Source organism: Theobroma cacao, chromosome 5 (assembly GCF_053813885.1).
Source record: "Theobroma cacao isolate CCN51 chromosome 5, ASM5381388v1, whole genome shotgun sequence".
Taxonomy (NCBI): Eukaryota; Viridiplantae; Streptophyta; class Magnoliopsida; order Malvales; family Malvaceae; genus Theobroma; species Theobroma cacao.
The window spans coordinates 44,304,399-44,323,625 of NC_142643.1; the positions used below are offsets into that span (position 1 = coordinate 44,304,399).

Consider the following 19,227-nt stretch of genomic DNA (forward strand, 5'->3'; position numbering starts at 1 on the left):
TTGACAGTGGGTCCCTCACGAAACCTTTTATTATTTGGGACCAAGACAATGGCCAAACTTGCAACAGAACCAAGGATTTTATCAATTTTTTTATGCAAGTCCTTCTGTCATATAAAATCTTGCTGAAATCAGCTTTGAACTGTGTAATTAATGGTAGAATCCTGGGTAAAAGTTTGTAAACGAGGAATTTAGATAGAAGTTTTTGACTCCATCTGTTTGATATCAAGGGGTGAACATTCATTTGCTCAATTGTATAGCTACTGGGGACAATCATTTTTGGCTTTATGGTCATCCCCTGACCTCTTTATCTTTCTCTCCAAGAACTTCTCTCTCATTCTTTCCAATGGAGACCGAACCTTTCCTTCATAAACACTTCCTCTGCTATGATCTTTACAAAAAACAAGAGGCATGTTGTTATAAATGCAGTCAGCAAATTGATGGTCGCGCCTATTCTTGTGAAAACTGCAAGTTTTGGTTGCACAAATCATGTGCAGAACAAGAGCTGCCTCCTCAGCTTTCACACCCTCTCCACCCCCAACACCATCTTTCTCTATTCTGTGATGATTCTGAGAAATTCGTTTGTGATCAATGTTTCTACATTTCTGGAGGCTATAGGTACAGTTGTAAAGGTTGCTCCTTCAACCTTGATTTGAACTGTGCTTCTTCAACTAAGGGTCAGCTCCACCAGGAAGATTATGGCCAGGGGTCTAAAATTAGGCAGAGAAAAAGAATTCACCATTTCAGCCATGAGCATCCTCTAGACCTTTTCAACTATAGGAAGATTGGGAAAACTGAGATCCGTTGCTCTTGGTGTGAAAAGACTCTATCTGCAGGTTCAGGTATGTCATGGGGTTGTCTTGAACTGTGCAAGAATGCTACCTTTTTCCACCAATCTTGTTTTAGTAAGATACCCAAAAGAGTGCAACACCCTTTCCATCCATCACACTCACTTGGCTTGCAATATAAGAATTATTCTTCCACTTGCAATGCTTGTAAAGGTGAACTCGAGGATTATCGTTGTCAAAACTATTATTGCAACAAGTGCAACTTCTGGCTTCATGTTTTTTGCATTAGACTCCTACCTACTCTGAAACATAACTGCCATGAGCATGACCTTACATATTTTATAGTGAAAGATAAGGAAGATTTCAAGTGTAATCTCTGTGATGGGAATTGCAATGCCGCAGCCGAATGGAGTATTCTGAACCCCTTTAGTTGGTTTTATGGGAAAAGTGATTGTGCTTTCTACCGCTGTGTGCAATGTGATTTGAACTTCCATCTCAATTGTATTCCAATACCAAGAACCACTAAACATCGATATCATACACATTCTCTTATCCTTAAGGATTCATTTAAAGAAGATGATTCTGGAGAGTCTTACTGTGATATCTGCGAAGAAGAAAGAAATTCAGAAAATCATGTATATTATTGTGAAAATTGCGCATATATTGCTCATATTGAATGTGCTATAAATGAGGTAAGGCCAAGTTCTTTATTCTCTTTCAACATATGTTTTGCTATTAGGGGAGAGTCGTGTAACCAGCCCTTTATTAAATGTTTGCCTCAGGAAAATTCAAAAGAACTGTTGCCCCCAAGGCATCAGTTTATAGATATGAAACTTGATCTTGGGAAGACCTCTGGCATGGCTGTGGAACAGGAAGAGATGGAACAAGTTGAAACTAGGCAAAGCCATGTTGAATATCCTGCCCTTTCTGAGCCAACTGAAACAAATGGTAGCATCCATAATGGCCAATTTAAGGTGCAATCATCATGGGCATGGGCAATTTTTTATAGCTATTGAAGCAATTTGATTCTCAACATATATCTCATGATAAGTTTGTTCATTCGCTCTTTCTTTTTGTTCCTTTCAGAGGCAAATTCAACATTTCACCCACCATCATCCTCTAAGCTTTCTTGAGATAATTGAAAAGCATGCTTGTTGTGATGCTTGCAAGATGGGAATTCTAGGTCCAGCCTATGTCTGTGAGTCTGACGAATATTACCTGCACCAAACATGTGCTGAATTGTTCCAGGACGTGCAACACCCTCTTCACTCCCAGCATCCTCTCAAGCTTCTTACTACATGTCCTACTGATCAGGGAAGATTTATATGTGATGAATGTGGAGACATTTCAAAAGGCTTTGTTTACTTCTGTTGGGAGTGTGAATTCAAGCTTGACCTAAAATGTGCTGCTCCGACTACCTCTCAAAACGAGGGCCAAAGGCTAAAACAGACAAAAAGAGACTCCAAGAAGTCTCATTTCAGCCATGAGCATATGCTGGTCTTTACAAATTGCAGGCCGTACTTTAAAAAGTTCCAATGCAATGGCTGCAACCTACCTATCGTAGGTGCAGCCTTTTGCTGCCTTGCTTGTTCTTATATTCTTCATGAATCTTGTCTTGCATTACCAAAGCAGATGAAATTTCAATTTCATCCGGAACACCCTTTGGTTGCCAAATTAACCCAGTTCTTTGAGATTTTTAATCGTTGTCATGCCTGCGGAACAGGATTCAGGTGGACTAACATCAGGTATAGTTGCTCTGAATGTTCCCTAGACCTCCATTTTTCATGTGCTAATTCCTTGAAGCGGCCCCTAAAACACAAGTCCCACATACATAATCTTTACTATTTTGGGACAGAAAGTCAGAAGCTCTTTGAAAATGAGAACATTAGCTTTTCATGTAATACATGCAGCAAAACCTGTGTAGGGCCTTCCTACCGTTGTTTGGAGTGTGCTATCAATTTTCATTTGGAATGTATACCAATACCTCAACGTGTTAAATCTGATTGTCATATCCATCCCTTCACTCTTGTGGATTCATTTGTAGAAGATGACTTAGGAGAATATTATTGTGACGTTTGTGAAGAAGAAAGGCATTCGAAGGATCATATATATTTCTGTGAAGAATGTAATGGATTATTTGTTGCTCACATTGAATGCGCGCTTGCTAAGGTAAATGTACATCTATAATCTCCTACCTAGAATTTGACTATGCTCTTTGTTTAAGGAAAATAGATATGTAGATGGTTTTTGTTGCCTGTTTAAGCTAATTCTGAAATTTGTGTTGAGGGTTTTTGGATCAATTACTAATTTATTTCCCTCTAGAAATAGTTCAATAAATGAGAAAATAAGTTGAGAAAATTTGATTTTAAATTACTAAACTTCGCAATTCCTTTCATTATTTTAGAAAACCTAACAACATTTTTTGCTTTGTAAGGTGGAGGAACCCGCACCAGAAATAGAGGTCTGTTCAACTATGGAACCAGACCTGAAGAAGACCTCTATCCAGGTAGAGAGCAAGACATCCCTAGGGAGAGAAACAGAGGAAATGGAATCTAGAGAAGAACAAAGGTAGACAGGGCTGCTGGATAAATTTTACGTCTATCTTCCATGGAGGAACTATCAACACTGAAGAAAAAAGATTGCATAATTTCAAGCTAACATAAATGGTCATTTTCCATCTGATTTTAGTTCATATCTTAATCAAACAACATAGTTACCCTTTCCTTCTCTCTGTTTAAGAAATCCAAAGGGATCCTTATCCTCTCCTCCCACCTCTTTTTCTCTCTTTCAATTTCTTTTTCTTCCTTTCCTCCATACATACATAGTTAACAAACATAGGGTAAGGGAATAGTCAAATTTTCTCTTTATCTCTTTATCTCGGCAAGCTGGACGTGCTGTGATCATCAAGGCCTCCCAACACAGATCACTGAATTGTTTAACGTTTCTAAAAGATTGGCAAAATCATTAAAGCAGTATTAATGATTGAATAACTTTATGCTTTCTTAGGCAAAACCAACGATGTTTCTTGATTACTCAACGAATTAAGGACAATATATGATACTCTAAAGTCTAAACATTTCCTTCCTTTATCCTTCTTCTTTTCCTTTCTTTAATTAATTAACATACTTTCTTGAGGAGCCAGGTATTTAGTTACCTTCATTTTCTCACAATGGTTAATGTAACATGCTTTAATTATGGAAAAAGCAAAGCAGCACCGATATATTAATCTAACATTGTTGCCTTTGCATATGTTTTATCTATAACGTATGGCAATGGGAAGCAAATGTATACCTGTCGTGTTTCTAACGTTAAAGAAATTGTGTTGTTCCTTTTTAATACATAATAATATGAGAAGTAAGAGAGCCAAGATTCGAATTTTGGATCTCAATCTTTTCAGAAAGAGCCTATCCTAAGTTGTTAAGAATTTGTTTTATATGTAATATTACTTTATTTTGAGTGCAAGTTTACTTTTGTTAATACTTATACAATAATATTTGCATACCTGCCTTGCCCTCCATGCACCCCTTAATATTTATCGAAAATATGGTCAATTTTTAAAAAATTAGTATGTATTTACATGTTTTTTTTTCAACCAATTGCACTGAATTAGTTTTATATTCTATTTCCTTCAATAAAAATGCTCTTATTGCTAATTCGGGAGGGAAGATTCGAACCTACTCTTTAAGCAGGGATCATGCACTAACCAATGAGTCAAATACTCAAATACATTTATATCTCTTAATTAAACTACAATTAACTATCAATCTCTTTGTATATTATATCTTTGTTCTATCTTTCTATCAATTTCCTTGTTTATCCGTTTGCATTAATTGTCCATTTTCTATCTACTTTGAGATTGATATTAGACTTTCCTGCAGTCATGAACCTTCCTCTTAATGAATGTCAGAAAAGCTGTAGAGGAGCACCCCTTTATCGTTATCCACAATGTGCCATCAATTTTCATTTGGAATGTATTCTCATATCTCAAGTTGTTAAATCCAAATGTTATATTCATCTTTTAATTATGAAGGATTCATTTGTTGAAGATAATTCATGACAATATTACTGTAATATCTATGAAAAATGCATATTATTGTAAAAAATGTACCGATCTTTTTTATCGTATATATAGAATGCATAGTTGTTAAGGTAAGTTTATATCTATAATTTTTTAAATTAAAAGATGTAATACTTTTTTACTCCAAGAGACATCTAAACTGATTTGGGGACCTTGGAATCAAATGACCAATTTCTATGCATATGAAGGTTTCAATTAGCAACAAATACAACAAAAATTATACATATAATAAAGAAAAAATGACACAAGTTTCTGGTAGATTGGCGGCCGAGAAATCAAACGAAAATAAGAAGGCATTCCACCTGCGACCGAACACAGTGTAGAGATATTAAAAGATTTGAGTAGGGACGTACCTTGGATTAATCTAGCAAGAAATGGTGGTGTGCTATGGCTCTCCTCCAGTTTCTTTTACTTGACTGTCTGTTTCCGGATCCGTAACCAGATCCGGGAGTCCGAAACCATTGTGTCCATCTCTTTAGGGAGCGTTAATCTTTATTTGCACTGGCCTGAGTTTTCTTGATGGGCCAGCTTGTTGGATTTCCAGTTTTTCTGGGCATAGGTTCTTCTTGTCCTCCAATTGGAGTCGGGCCTAACTTACTGGATCCAAATACGATGGATCTGGAATTCCAATGGGCCTGATTCCAATTTTTAAAATTAGAAAATTCTTAATTTCAAAATTTTCAAAAATATAAATTTAAAAAATTTTTAATTTTTTATAATAAAAATAAAGATAAAGATATTATACTTGGCAGCCTTCCAAGTTCAAGACCACATGTTTAGCAGTTAGATTGTCTTCACTTAGATTCAGTGTGTGTATATAATTAATTTATTAATTCATAACGTCATGAATTAATTACAACCGTTGCAATTGAATCCTCAAGAGAGAACGTGGGATTTGAAAAAAATACATAAAAAATCTTCAAAAGAGGATCAACTTCCTCTGAATTGGAGGAATTACACAGAAGACCTTCCAAAAAGCCATAAGCTTGAGGAGCTCAAATGATAAATAAGTGAGAGGCTCATGCTTAGAGAAAAAAAAAAGGAGACACAATGTATGTGAGAATTGTTAAATTTTTAGCACGAAAATTCAACCTAATACCAATTGATAATAATGAATGAGACCCTTATTATATTTATATGCTTAGAATATCTATGATTTGACTAATGAGAAATTGTTTATGTCATAATTTCAATACTCCCTCTCATGTATAGAGACAAAAGATTTACCATGTGACATGAACTTTACGTGTAAAAATGATGTGCCTATCATGCAACATGCACTTCCCAATAGATATTTATTGTGATATAATAAATGGATGATGTTACTTTTTTAGTTCTAAAGTTGATGAGATGCATACTAATTCTAGGATTTATTTGGGGGGAGATGGAAGTAATTATTTTTTTTATTTTATTTAGAGAAAAGAAATTTAAATCCAAATGAAACTAACCTCCTGTCTCCATACATGTTGCCTTAATCATGAATGTGGACCTAAATTTACTACCATATATAATGTATTATTGATGATTAAATGCAAGTAAAAGTTTGGACATCCATATTGTAATTTGCCATCTAACGAAACGAAGAACTTGTTTCCTCTTATGCAGTTCTAATCTTTCCAATATATATGTATTTTTCTTTATATTTATTTATTTTTAATATTTTTATACATATTGTTATTTCCATTATAAATAACTTGACATTAAAATGTGTTCTATGATTGATATGATAATTGTACGAGTATTAACATTTACTTAAATAGAAGTTCAAAAATTCAATTTTGAGAGTTATATATATATATATATATATATATATATATTTATTTATTTATATATGTATATATATGTACACTTTTAAAGTAAATCGTAAATTTTAAATTGTTGATAATTTATGAATTGGGTCAAAATTATAGTCTTTAAAGAGCTAATGATTGTTTCAAAATCATAGAATTAAGATTTAATATCAATTATTTTTTATATCAGCATTTAGCTCATTGATTAATGCATGACTTCTATTTAAAAAAAAATAAAAAATCAAATCCTCCTTCTCTAAAAATAAAAAAAATTAAAACCAATAACATGAATACAAAAAGAAAAAGAACTGAAGTCGATAATATTTATTAACTAGCTTCAAAATTTTAATATTTCAAAAACTAAATAAGAATCTGAATAATTTATTTTTAAAAATAAATTATAAAAATATAAATATTCATTTTTACTTGTTGACTCATCCAATTAACTAACCAAATATACTTAACGTGTTTGCCTCACACAAGAAAGTAATATTATTTTATTTTGGTTACCTTTTGGGAAGTATGCATATATTCCCTGGCTGCTTCATACACACATGAATGATGAAACTTCTTTATTTATGTATACACTGCTAGGTTGTATAATTAATTAATAGTTAATTACCTCCCCTTTTGCACATTGCCCCATAAAAGCAATGAATGATATTGCTTTCTTAGTTCTAGAGTTGATGAGTTGATGGGATGAATACTAATTCTAGGATTTGTTTGGGGAGATGGAAGTAATTATTTTTTTTATTTTATTTGAGAAGGAGAAATTTAAATCCAACTTAAACTAACCTCCTGTCTCCCATACATGTTGCCTTAATTAATCATGAATGTGGACCTAAATGTACTACCATATATACTGTGTTATTGATGATTAAATGCAAGTAATAGTTTGGACAACCATATTGTAATTTGCCATCTAATAAAACAAAGAATTTGTTTCCATCCTTTTATGTTGTTCTAATCCTTCCAATACTTTTCTTTATATGTATTTATTTTTAATATTTTTATACATATTATTATTTTCTATTATAAGTAACTTGACATTAAAATGTGTTCTATCATTGATATGATAATTGTATGAGTATTAAACATTATTTAAATAAAAGTTCAAAAATTCAATTTTGAGAGTTATATATATATGTATACCTTTTAAAGGAAAGTATTAATTTTAAATTGTTGATAATTTATGAATTGGGTTAAATTATAGTCTTTAAAGAGCTAATGATTGTTTCAAAATCATAGAATTAGAATTTAATATCAATTATTTTTTTTTATCATATATAGAACTAATATTGAAGCCAATAATATAAATTAAAAGAAAAAAGGAATTGCAGTCGATAATATTTATTAATTAACTTCAAATTTTTAATATTTCAAAAACTAAATAAATATAATTTTGCTTGGTGACTCACCCAATTAACTAACCTAATATATACCCAACGTGTTCGCTTCACACAAGAAAGTAATAGTATTTTATTTTGGTTACCTTTTGGGAAGCATATATATATATTCCCTGGCTGCTTTTTACACACAAGAAAGTAATATTATTTATGTACACACTGCAACATTGTAGAGTTGATTACTAGTTAATTACCTCCCCTTTTGCACATCGCCCCATATAATTCTGTTGCCAGCCACTTGTCCTCATTGCCCTCTCTGTTCTATCTTTCTATTGATTTGTGCATCTTTTTATTGTACCTCTGTTTGAGATGGAGATCAAACTTGCCAGTCATGAACATTCCATGCACTATTATTGTTTTCATGAGACTGATGATAAACAGTGCCATAAATGCAGGGAGGAAATCTGTGGCGCAGCCTATGCTTGCCTGAGGTGCCAACTTTGGCTGCACGAATCATGCGCCGAAGCCCTGGAACATCTGCCTCGTGAGATTACACATCCTCTCCACTCGCAGCACCATCTTATACTGGATTGGTCTGGTGTATTTACTAGGGAATTTATCTGTGATATATGTTTGAAAATTTCTTCTGGCACCAATTACACTTGCAGCCGTTGTAATTTCGAGCTTGATTTAGTATGCGCCTTTTCAACTAATGATGATCAGCAAGCTGTGAAGAAGGAGAGATCTAGTGCAGACAGGGATAAACAGATAATTCAGCATTACTGCCATAGAGATCCGCTGGTCCTCTACAAACATAGCAGCAAAGAAGAACATGATTATAATTGTAGTTGGTGTGACAAACCTCTAACAGGTATTTTCTATGGTTGTAAAGGATGTCGGTTCTTCCTTCATGAGTTTTGTACCAATAAGATACCAAAAACATTGAACCATCCTTTTCATCCATCGCACCCTCTTCGCTTGCACTTTGTGGATAGCAACACTAATTGCAATGCTTGTACACAACTTATTCGACAAAGAACAGCTTCCACCTACAGCTATTGTTGCCAAGAATGCAACTTCAACCTTGATTTTGACTGTGCAAAACTCTTTCCCACCCTTAAACATGAGTGCCACGACCACTATCTCACTTATTTTGGTCTCAATAATTTCAAGGATAAAATTATCAAGTACTACTTGGAATGCAATACCTGTCATGAGCTTTGTTTGGATAGTCTTTATCGATGTGTACAATGTGATCTAAATCTCCATCTCAAATGTGTTCCAATACCACCTTCAGCTGAACATAGATACCATATACATCTGCTTGTTCTTGAAAATTCAATTAAAGAGGATGATTTTGGAGAATATTACTGTGATATTTGTGAGAAAGAACGAGATCCAACACATGAAGTTTATTATTGTAGGAAGTGTACATATATTGCTCATATTCAGTGTGTGCTCAATGAGGTAAAATCCTTAATTAATGAAAAGAATTATTTCTCACAAACTTTTTCCCATGTTATGCTAGTGATGAAAACGTTTGTTTCTTAATTAGGATGAAACATCAGCAGGAAAGGTTTCATCCTCAGCTCCCGAATCCATGGATAGCGAAGCTTTTGTAGAGAAGGAAATGGAGCAATTTGAAACAATTTATGACGATCTTCAACAAACTCTGGTGGGAAACTATCATGGAAAATATTAATTAATTTTCATTCATTTTATTTATTACTTTTAAATCATCGCTATCAGTAAAGGTCGCTAGCAGTACTCCAGCATCTAATTAATGTTTCTCATTCAATTTTCCTTTTTCCTTTTGCCTTTGGCATTTTAATTCCTATGGAATGGTATGCTTTTCGCATAAATGTTTTATTTATAAAGTAAATGCTATATTCGGTAAAGGACAAATGTGCCTTTCTTTCTCCGATTAAGGATTACCATCATAAAATTAATCATCAACTAGTAATAACAGCTACTCACTTTTATTCATAATTTCAATATTGATTTTTGTGTTTATATTAAATGGTTACATGACAATTAATACATCGTCTTGTTTTACATATGGAGATGTTTTAAAATGCAGGTTCGACCTCTCATCCATGAACACCTGTTGAAATTCTGCGAGGCAACTGAAAAGTTTGAACCCCAATATTGCACAGCTTGCCGTTTAATACTTAGCGGTCCTGGCTACATCTGTGAAGAATGCCCTCTCTACATTCAGGGTTATTATCTACATGAAAAATGCTCTCAATTACCTAATGAGATACAACACCCTCTTCACTCCCACCACGTTCTCAACCTCTATACCAGACATCCTTCTATGGGAGATTTCATTACATGTGATGAGTGTGGAGACTTTTTCCTTGGCTTCTTTTATCTTTGTGAGGAGTGTGATTTCGTGCTTGATCTGAAGTGTGCCATGCAAGCAGGTCCTAAGCGAGGACTCTCTACATTGAAAGAGGCAGAGAGGGAAACCGAGTTATTCCATTTCAGCCACAGGCATAAGCTAGTCTTTGGCAATTTTAGGGACCCTACATATGAAAGACAATGCAATTTCTGTCGATTGCAAATCTTTGGTCCAACTTACTACTGCTTTGTCTGTGGTTGGATTCTTCATGAATCTTGTCTTAGATTACCACAAGTGATGCAAGTCCCACTTCATCCGCAGCACATGTCAATTTTGAGTTACACGAGATATGGCTGTTGTCTTGCTTGTGCACTAAAGCTTTTATCAGCTTGCTATAGCTATATCTGCGAAGAGTGTCACCTCAGCTTTCATATTACATGTGCTGATTCCCTAAGACGGCCTCTGAAACGTAAGTCTCACATGCACGATCTTTACTATTTTGGAACGGAGTTTGATCGGTTCTTCGCCATGTACTCTACCTCCATTGATTTCTACGCTGCATATTTTTGTAGTCATTGTGGCGAAGTTTGTAGTGGACAACCCTTCTACCGCTGTCTAGAGTGTTACATCAATTTTCATATAGAATGTGTGCCCATTCCTCAAATTGTCAAATCTAAAAGTCATATCCATCCTTTCACTCTTAAAGACTCATTTATCGAAGATGATTTAGGAGAATATTATTGTGATGTCTGCGAAAAAGAGAGACATCTAAGTGATGGTATATATTACTGTGAAGAATGTCAAGGACAATTTGTTGCTCATATAGAATGTGTGCTTCTTGAGGTAAATCTCTAACTCTAAGCTTTTATTTTTTATTAACGGAAAACTAGATTTAGAGTTTTGATGATATATATTACTTAATTTTTGAAATGAAAAGATCATGTCATGCAATTAATATGCATCACCAATTATTTTTTTAGCCCCTTGAAATTAATTTATTGCATTTAGATAGGATCTATCTATTGATGTTTGGATATATTTATCTAATCATTTTAATTACTATAATTTTTCCAGATATTTACCTTATCACTAAGAACATTGCATGTTGCATACATACATATGACTGTTGGTACAAGCATCAATGATTATATAAGTAATTCTTTGATCATACCCACGCATGTGCATAAATGCATGCATATATGCCCATCTTTGGTGTATAAATGCTTTTGTTTTTGTTTTTTTTAAATATAGCTCTTTAATTCTAAATAGTATTTAAAGAAGAATACAGCAAATTTGATTTAAAAACCTGTAGTATATATGCATGTTGATTCTTAATCTTATAATCCATCTTAATGCTTTGCCTATTTTAGAAACTTATTGTAGTATATTTGGCTTGCATTTTCAGGAAGAAGAAGTACTGTCTTACTTGGTTCCAAGGGAGAGCGAGAGGGAGAGGAAGAAGAGAACGAGGAAGGCATACTTGGCTAGGAGGAGGCAAATTTCAGATCTTCAGAAAGCAATTGATCATGAGGAATAATTGCAAGGCATTTGATTAATTACCATTGATTGAAACTCTAATAGGAAACGTCTGTAATGATACTACAACTATATATATATATATATATATATATATATATATATATATATGGATGATATTGTATTTTTTTAAAGTTAAATCTGATTTGTAACATATCAGCTGTCAAAACTCAACTCTACTATATAGCAAGGGTTAAAGACTTATTGCAGCGTTCCTATGGCTGAGGTTGAAGCAATTTCTTGACCAATTCAATTAGTTATTGAAGCAGAAAAGCAAGAATTCAGCTTTTTTTTTTTACTTGATTATGAAAATTAATAATCCTTACCAGTTTATCAAAAGAGATCATTAGTGGCTGCAATCATTACTAGTTTGTTCAAATGCTTGATAAAGCTTTCTTCTTTTGTTTTTGGCTCATTGTGGCCCTTTTTATATATACGTTCTCCCAGAATTAATCTTTTGTAATGTCCATGATGGTATTCAAATGTTTCAAACATTGCAATTGATCTTGTTTCTCTCTTTTTATTTATTTATTTATTTTATAGCATATAGACATGAATGATTAATAGTTTTTTAGCCCTTTTCTTTTTGTGAAAGGAGAAAGGAAAACATATACAGTACTCAAAATAAAAAGGATAAATGCTAAATTGTTTAGGGCCCCAACGATTAGCTAACTCGTTAAAGCAATATAGTTGTTTTCATACTTTCATAATAAGTAAAGAACTTTATGCTCCAATATTAAATTTAAAGCAGGGTTGCTTCTTGGTGAATCACCAAATTAATTAACCTAAAGTTGTTACCTTTAATTATTTCACAGCAACAAGCATATACATGTCTTGCATGTTTCCATCACACAATTAAAATAATTTTTATATAATATTATTTAATTTGGAGTGCACCTTTTATTTTTAGAAAAGCTAGTTTAATGAATTAATTTATTTTTTCTTGTACAACATTTAAATAATATTCCTTTCTTCTTTAATTCCCATCCAATAATTACCGAAATGATAATAATTTTGTGGGTCTCTGATCAAATAGGTTTGTGGGCCGTAAATTAAACATAGCAATTACCAGTTAAATTATTTTGTCAATCCAAAGAAACACCACTTCCAAATTTCATCAATCCATAGCTTTCACTTTTGAGGCAGATTGGCAGTCCTTCCTCTCTTACACACCCTTCCTTCATTATTATCCAATATCTTCTTAAACCCAAGTCTTAGCATTTGTTTCTCTTGGCACCTTCCATGAAATTCGTATCTTTCGCATAAGTAATTACTATTTCTTTTTTGTATGGGGAATTCTCCAGCAAGGGAGAAACGATCTTTCGATTCTCATGAGCACACCTTGTTCCATTCTTATGTGGAAAAGGGGACTACTAAGCAACGATGTGATGTTTGCCGCAAGGAGATCTATGGTTTGGTTTATGCCTGTGAAACATGCAAGTTTTCACGGCACAGATGGTGTGCCGAAAGACGGATGCCCTCAGAGATTACTCACCCTTCCCACTCAATGCACAAGCTAAAACTACAGGATGAGTCTTCGGATTTCTTATGTGAAAGGTGTTTTCACAATTCTCGAGGCCCTAGATACCACTGCTACAGTTGCGATATCGATGTTGATTTAGCTTGTGCTTCTTCAACTAAGGATCAACTCACTCGAGAAGATCAGGGTCTGATACCTGCAGGCAGGGCGAGAAACAGAATCAAGCATTTCAGCCATGGGGAACCATTGGCTCTCTTCAAGTATAGGAAGACAACAAAATATTATGAACTTGATTGTAGTTGGTGTGACAAGCGTTTATCAGGCATGTCCTATGGTTGTTTCAAAAGTGGACCTTATGGTTGCAGGTTCTTCCTCCATGAGTCCTGTATGTCTAAGATACCCACAAGACTTCAGCATCCTTTTCATCGACAACACTATCTTTACGTGCAGTACTACAATCCCTTTTATCAATTCTCTTGCAATGCCTGTAACTGTCCACTTTTACTCAGTTTAACAGCATACTATGCCTGTCATGAGTGTAATTTCTACCTTCATATTTCCTGTGCTAGGCTGCTACCTACACTTAACCATAAGTGCCATAAGCATAGTCTTACTTACTTTTCGAGAAGTACTGAAAAACGTTTCAATTGCAATGCCTGTGGCGGTGACTGTGATTCCAAAAAAAGTAAAGAAGGTGGTTTCTACCGTTGTGTGCAATGTAATTTCAACATCCATTTCAGATGTCTTCCAATATCACCTATAGCTAAACACAGATATCACAGGCATTTTCTCATCCTTCATGATGGGATTATTGAAGATGATATAAGAGAGTATTATTGTGATATTTGTGAAGAAGAAAGAAATCCAAAGCATCATATTTATTATTGCAAGAAGTGTACGTATATTGGTCATGTCGAATGTGTTGTCAAAGAGGTAATAAGCACACATTTGGTCATTTACAATCTCTTAGGGAAATTTTCTATGAACAGCAAGTAGTCTCAATGTATCTCTTAGTGATAAAGATAATTTTTTTAACCTTGTTGTATGTGCTCAGCTAAACAAGAACATGATTTATTGAAAATCAACTATGAATATGATATCTGACTTTTTGGTTTTGGCCATAGGTTTCTGACTCTGAAGTGAGGAAAATGATGGATTTAACGAAAAGAGTTCAATTGAGTGATGGAAAAATTCCAAAGCTCAAAGAAACAGCTGGTAACTATATGGACAAGAATCAATTGTTTGAGGTACAATCGTAATTCTTTTTCTCTGTCATGTTTTTAACAAACTTTTGTTTAAGAAAGTGTGGTTTGAGCCCATTTGAATCATTGTTGACCTAAACCTATATAGTCATACTACCTTTATTGCACATGCACGCCAACACTTGCCCTCATCCATATGATTTGGAGTTGCTTAATGGAAATGCTTTCTCTTCTAAACTCCTTTTCGGTCTGTTTGGATCATTTTAGCTTCAAATATAAATTTGACAAGCCCTTGAAAAGGATCGAGTTCATATATATACCTTTACAATTAGAGCTTCTAAATAAAATTGCAAGGAAAAATAAACATTCTTAATTTATTTTACTCTACCAACAATTTTGTTTTTTTTTTAAATATTATTTCAGTAACATTTTCTATTCTACCTTAAAAGCAATGCATGAATGCAATGACAACAAAAACAACGCATGGATAAGATGATATGTAACAGTGCCATTTTGGGCAGATGCAAGAAGTGCACCTTTTGTTGAAGGACCTTCAACAAGAGGAAAAGGAAAAGAAGAAGGAGAAAAAAGAGCTACGTGAGAAGGATGAAGATGAAGAAAGTAGTAGTGACGATGAAGAGGATGAAGAGACTGATGATATTGATGATGAATGGACTAGTGAAGAAGAAGAGGACGGCGACAAAGAGGAAATGAATGAAGAAGAGGAAGAAGATGAAGAGAAAGAAGGGAAGGATGAGCAAAAGATGGAAGAAGAAGAGCGATTAGAGGAGAACGAGGAAAGTAGTGATGAAGAAAAAGAAGAAGAGGATGACAAGTTAAAGGAAACGAGCGAGGAAGAGAAAAAAGAGTTCAAACATAAAGAGGAAAAATATGAGGAAAAAGATGAAGAGAAAGAAGGGGAAAATGAGGAACATATGGAAGAAGAAGAGGGATTAGAGGAGAACGAGGAAAGCAGTGATGAAGAAAAAGAAGAGGAGGATGACAAATTAAAGGAAATGAGTGAAGAAGAGAAAAAAGAGTTCAAGAATAAAGAGGAAAAACATGAGGTAGAAGATGAAGAGAAAGAAGGGAAAAATGAGGAACATATGGAAGAAGACGAGGAAGGGGAATTAGAGGAGAATGAGGAAAGCAGTGATGAAGAAGACGATGAGAGTGAGAATGGGAATGAAGAAACAAATGAGAAAAATGAAGCCAATCAAGGAAAGGCATCGACATCCATCAATGGCACCAAAAAGATGAGTCCTCATCCTTTGAAGCCCTCGAAGACACCTGCACTCGAGGTTTACTTTCCTCAACTCTTCTTATAATTTTTGGTATATATTAAAACAAATTTGTTCACTTTCTGTCTCTCTTTTGTCCTTTGAGGTGCAGATTGAACATTTCAGCCATTGGCATCCCTTGAGCCTTTTCCATCTAACTAAAAAGTATGAGTATGAAAATTGCAAAGCTTGTAGGCAAGAGCTTAATGGTACAGTCTACATCTGCAAAACCTGTGAATTTCCTTTATTTTATTATGGATTACATAAAGCGTGCGCTGAGTTACCCTATGAGCTGATACACCCTTTTCACTCCCTACATTATCTCACTCTCTTACCTCAATTCCCTTATTCAGAAAGTAGATGCTTTTTATGTGATGAATGTGGAGAATTTTCTGGTGGTTTTGTTTACCTCTGCATGGATTGTCAGTTCAAGATCGATGTAAAATGTGCAATGTTAGTTGCTTCTAAAGTTGGTTGCCAAAAGCCAAAACATAGGGAGAAAGAAACCGAGTTACTCCATTTTAGTCATCAGCATATGTTGGTTCTTGGCAATCTTGGAAATAAATCAGCAGCATGTTGTGGTTGCAATTTACCAATCTTAGGTCTAGCCTATTGTTGCCTTGATTGCCTTCACTTTATTCATGAATCTTGCCTTAGAACATTACCACAAGAGATACAACACCCATTTCATCCATTACATCCTTTGGTTGCCTTCCATGATCCTAATGATAGGAAGTGTCATGCTTGCAAATTGGAGTTCCGATTGGGCGATTTCATTAGATATGGATGTTGGCAGTGTAAACTTGACCTCCACTTAGTGTGTGCCAATTCCCTTAGGAGGGTCTTAAAATCTAGTTCCCACAAGCATAATCTTTACTACTTTGGAATAGATAACCAAATGTTCTTAGACCGATTTAGAGAACCCCATGAATTTAGCTTCTTGTGTAGTACATGCAGTGAAATGTGCAATGGACCTTTTTATCGTTGCGTGAAGTGTTCTGTCAATTTCCATTTGAAATGTGTTCCTGTCCCGCATACAATTAAATCTACCTGTCACATCCATCCTTTTATCCTTAAAGATTCTTTCGTTGAAGATGACTCGGGAGAGTACTATTGTGATATTTGTGAAGAAAAAAGGCATTCAAAAGATCATATTTATTATTGTGAGGAATGTCAAGGCCACGTCGTTGCTCACATTGAATGTGTGCTTCCAATGGTAAGTCCATGTAAATCTATGATCTCTATTAAAAATAATCTGTCAATGTCATTACTGATATTTCAAAAGAACAACAAATGCAAATTTGTATGCACATAAAATTCCATTCATGGTTTAGACAAGAAAAATTTATAAATCTAACCACTTTACTTTGTTATATTGAAATTTGATTGATTTAATCAGAATTATGTACTAATGTTGAAAATATTATGAATCACTCTGGTTTTTTTTTTTTTTTTTTGCTAGAAGCAGGATATTATGTCTTTGCCAGTAACGCATAGGCTTCATGTTGCATAATTTACAGACCGACCTATACATCTTTTTTTTCCCTTAAGAATAATTTGCCAATTATAATCATAAATGAAACAAATGAAATGTGTATATGACAAAAAAAAATCTCTATTAAATTTACTAAACTTTACAATTTATTTTCTTGAATATAATTTTAGCAAAGTTTTCAGTTTCAAAAACGAACAACATCTATCATTTGTCAGGTGGAAGAATCTTCATCAGTAATAAGAGCAATTCCGAATTTGGAGTCAGAATTTGAGAAGAGCTCTATCCAGGTTGAGAGCTAATCTTTCACAAGGGAAGAAACAGAGCAAATGGAATCGAGAGGAGTATATCCCAGAGTGATAGATCCATGGAAGAACTGTCGACACCCTAGGAAAATATGTGATATGTCCAGTTAATACTATTTAGTGTATTGGGAGACAAGATTTGAAGAATATTGTTTTTTATTTTAAGTTGGGATTTTATTAATAAAAAAGCTAGAATGTGTCTTAAACCTTAGTAAGAGACTCTTTTTTAACATAAAAGCTAGTTTTGGACAAAGCCAAATCAATTTTGTCACATCCCAGACCTGAGGCACAACAGACGTTACATATCTGTAAAATATAATCCTATAGACATGCAAGACTCAAATTCATATACCTTATACAATTAACTAATAGAGGCTAATATGACTAAAGGATATAATGATTCATTAAAACTAAATCCGTCAAATGATTCAAAATGTCATAATTCGACAATGTTTAAAATTAAGTCTCTAATACTATGAAACTAACATGTCGAAAATAAGGCTTGAATGCTAATTTAAATAGTCTGAAGTTCATAACATTTAAACAATCCTAAAATAATTTGTATTCATATACAGATTACAAAACGTCACTCGCCAAAATTCTCGCACGGTTGACCAGATCACAACTTGAAAAAAATGTGAAAAAGGGAGTGAGTATAACAACTCAGTAAGTAACTAACATTTCTTCAGTCAAATTAAACATGCACAAAATATTTAGGCCAAAATTACATATTCTCTCATAAGTATCAAAAATAGAATTTAGGATAATCTAATTTCAAATAACAAAGCTATCTAATTCTAAAATTTCAAATAACAGAACAAAAATATAAATTTCACAAAAATTACAGATTTTAATGGTCTTTTATATAGGGGTGAGCGGCGGTCGGTTGTAACCGGGCAACCGACCGTAACTGTAGGTTGCAACCAGGCAACCAACTGCAATCGTCGGTCGATCCGATCGGCCTCGTCCGCCTATCGGCTCAGCCCTCGAGGAGGACTCCTTCCCCCCCGAACCGACCGAATAACCAGCCGATGATATGTTTTTGTTTTTTTTAAAAAAAAGCAACCTTAGACCCTTAGATCGAAGCTGAGTCAAATATCGGAGTCATCATCACTGCCAAAGATGCAAATATGGTATGAGGCAAGCTACTGCTTAGAGTCTGAGGGGCAACCCTAAAAGGGGAACCGCTGACTCGGTGGATAAAGTCAGGTTCGTTGGTGGAGAAAATGTTGGAGATGAAGGAGCCACGATTCGAGGAAAGGAACCGGATGGTGAGGAGTAGAATGATGGGCAAGAGAAGAAGATCGACCGGACTCAACAGCTCGGTAATGGCTTCCGTTATAGCGTCACCTTGGTCACCCAACAAGAACAGAGCTAACACCACGATGCCTAACACCACTGCTAGTATCACTCCATGGGTGCACCACCTTACCTCTTTGGTAACATTGTGCTTGTACGGTTTGATCTTAAAACCGACCGAAACGGACCAAACTGACCTCTTTTAAAATCGACCGACACCGATTTTACTCACTATGCAGTTCGATCGGTTAAAATGTTTCAATTTTTTGATCGGTTTTAAGAAAAATCGA

General features: G+C 34.4%; 3 protein-coding genes across 5 annotated transcripts; all 3 read left to right on the plus strand.

Annotated features, from left to right (window-relative positions):
• The first annotated feature begins 118 nt into the window (after positions 1-118).
• LOC18600044 (uncharacterized) lies at positions 119-3,558 on the plus strand. Its single transcript, XM_007030294.3, has 4 exons — positions 119-1,477; positions 1,568-1,759; positions 1,872-2,954; positions 3,220-3,558. The coding sequence occupies exons 1-4, from the start codon at positions 344-346 to the stop codon at positions 3,355-3,357; spliced, it is 2,547 nt and encodes an 848-aa protein (XP_007030356.3). The 5' UTR covers positions 119-343; the 3' UTR covers positions 3,358-3,558.
• A 4,738-nt stretch (positions 3,559-8,296) lies between these two features.
• LOC18600045 (uncharacterized) lies at positions 8,297-11,937 on the plus strand. The gene is made up of 4 exons (XM_007030295.3): positions 8,297-9,466; positions 9,555-9,674; positions 10,080-11,186; positions 11,749-11,937. The coding sequence occupies exons 1-4, from the start codon at positions 8,369-8,371 to the stop codon at positions 11,878-11,880; spliced, it is 2,457 nt and encodes an 818-aa protein (XP_007030357.3). The 5' UTR covers positions 8,297-8,368; the 3' UTR covers positions 11,881-11,937.
• A 1,027-nt stretch (positions 11,938-12,964) lies between these two features.
• On the plus strand, positions 12,965-17,813 carry LOC148762983 (uncharacterized). Of its 3 annotated transcripts, none has more exons than XM_088806223.1 (5): positions 12,965-14,292; positions 14,484-14,606; positions 15,083-15,862; positions 15,954-16,050; positions 17,552-17,813. In XM_088806223.1, the coding sequence occupies exons 1-5, from the start codon at positions 13,168-13,170 to the stop codon at positions 17,605-17,607; spliced, it is 2,181 nt and encodes a 726-aa protein (XP_088662349.1). In that variant the 5' UTR covers positions 12,965-13,167; the 3' UTR covers positions 17,608-17,813. The 3 variants fall into 3 exon arrangements, with proteins under 3 accessions (XP_088662349.1, XP_088662350.1, XP_088662351.1); XM_088806225.1 differs by having other exon boundaries at positions 12,966-13,803; XM_088806224.1 differs by lacking the exon at positions 15,954-16,050.
• Positions 17,814-19,227: the final 1,414 nt, after the last annotated feature.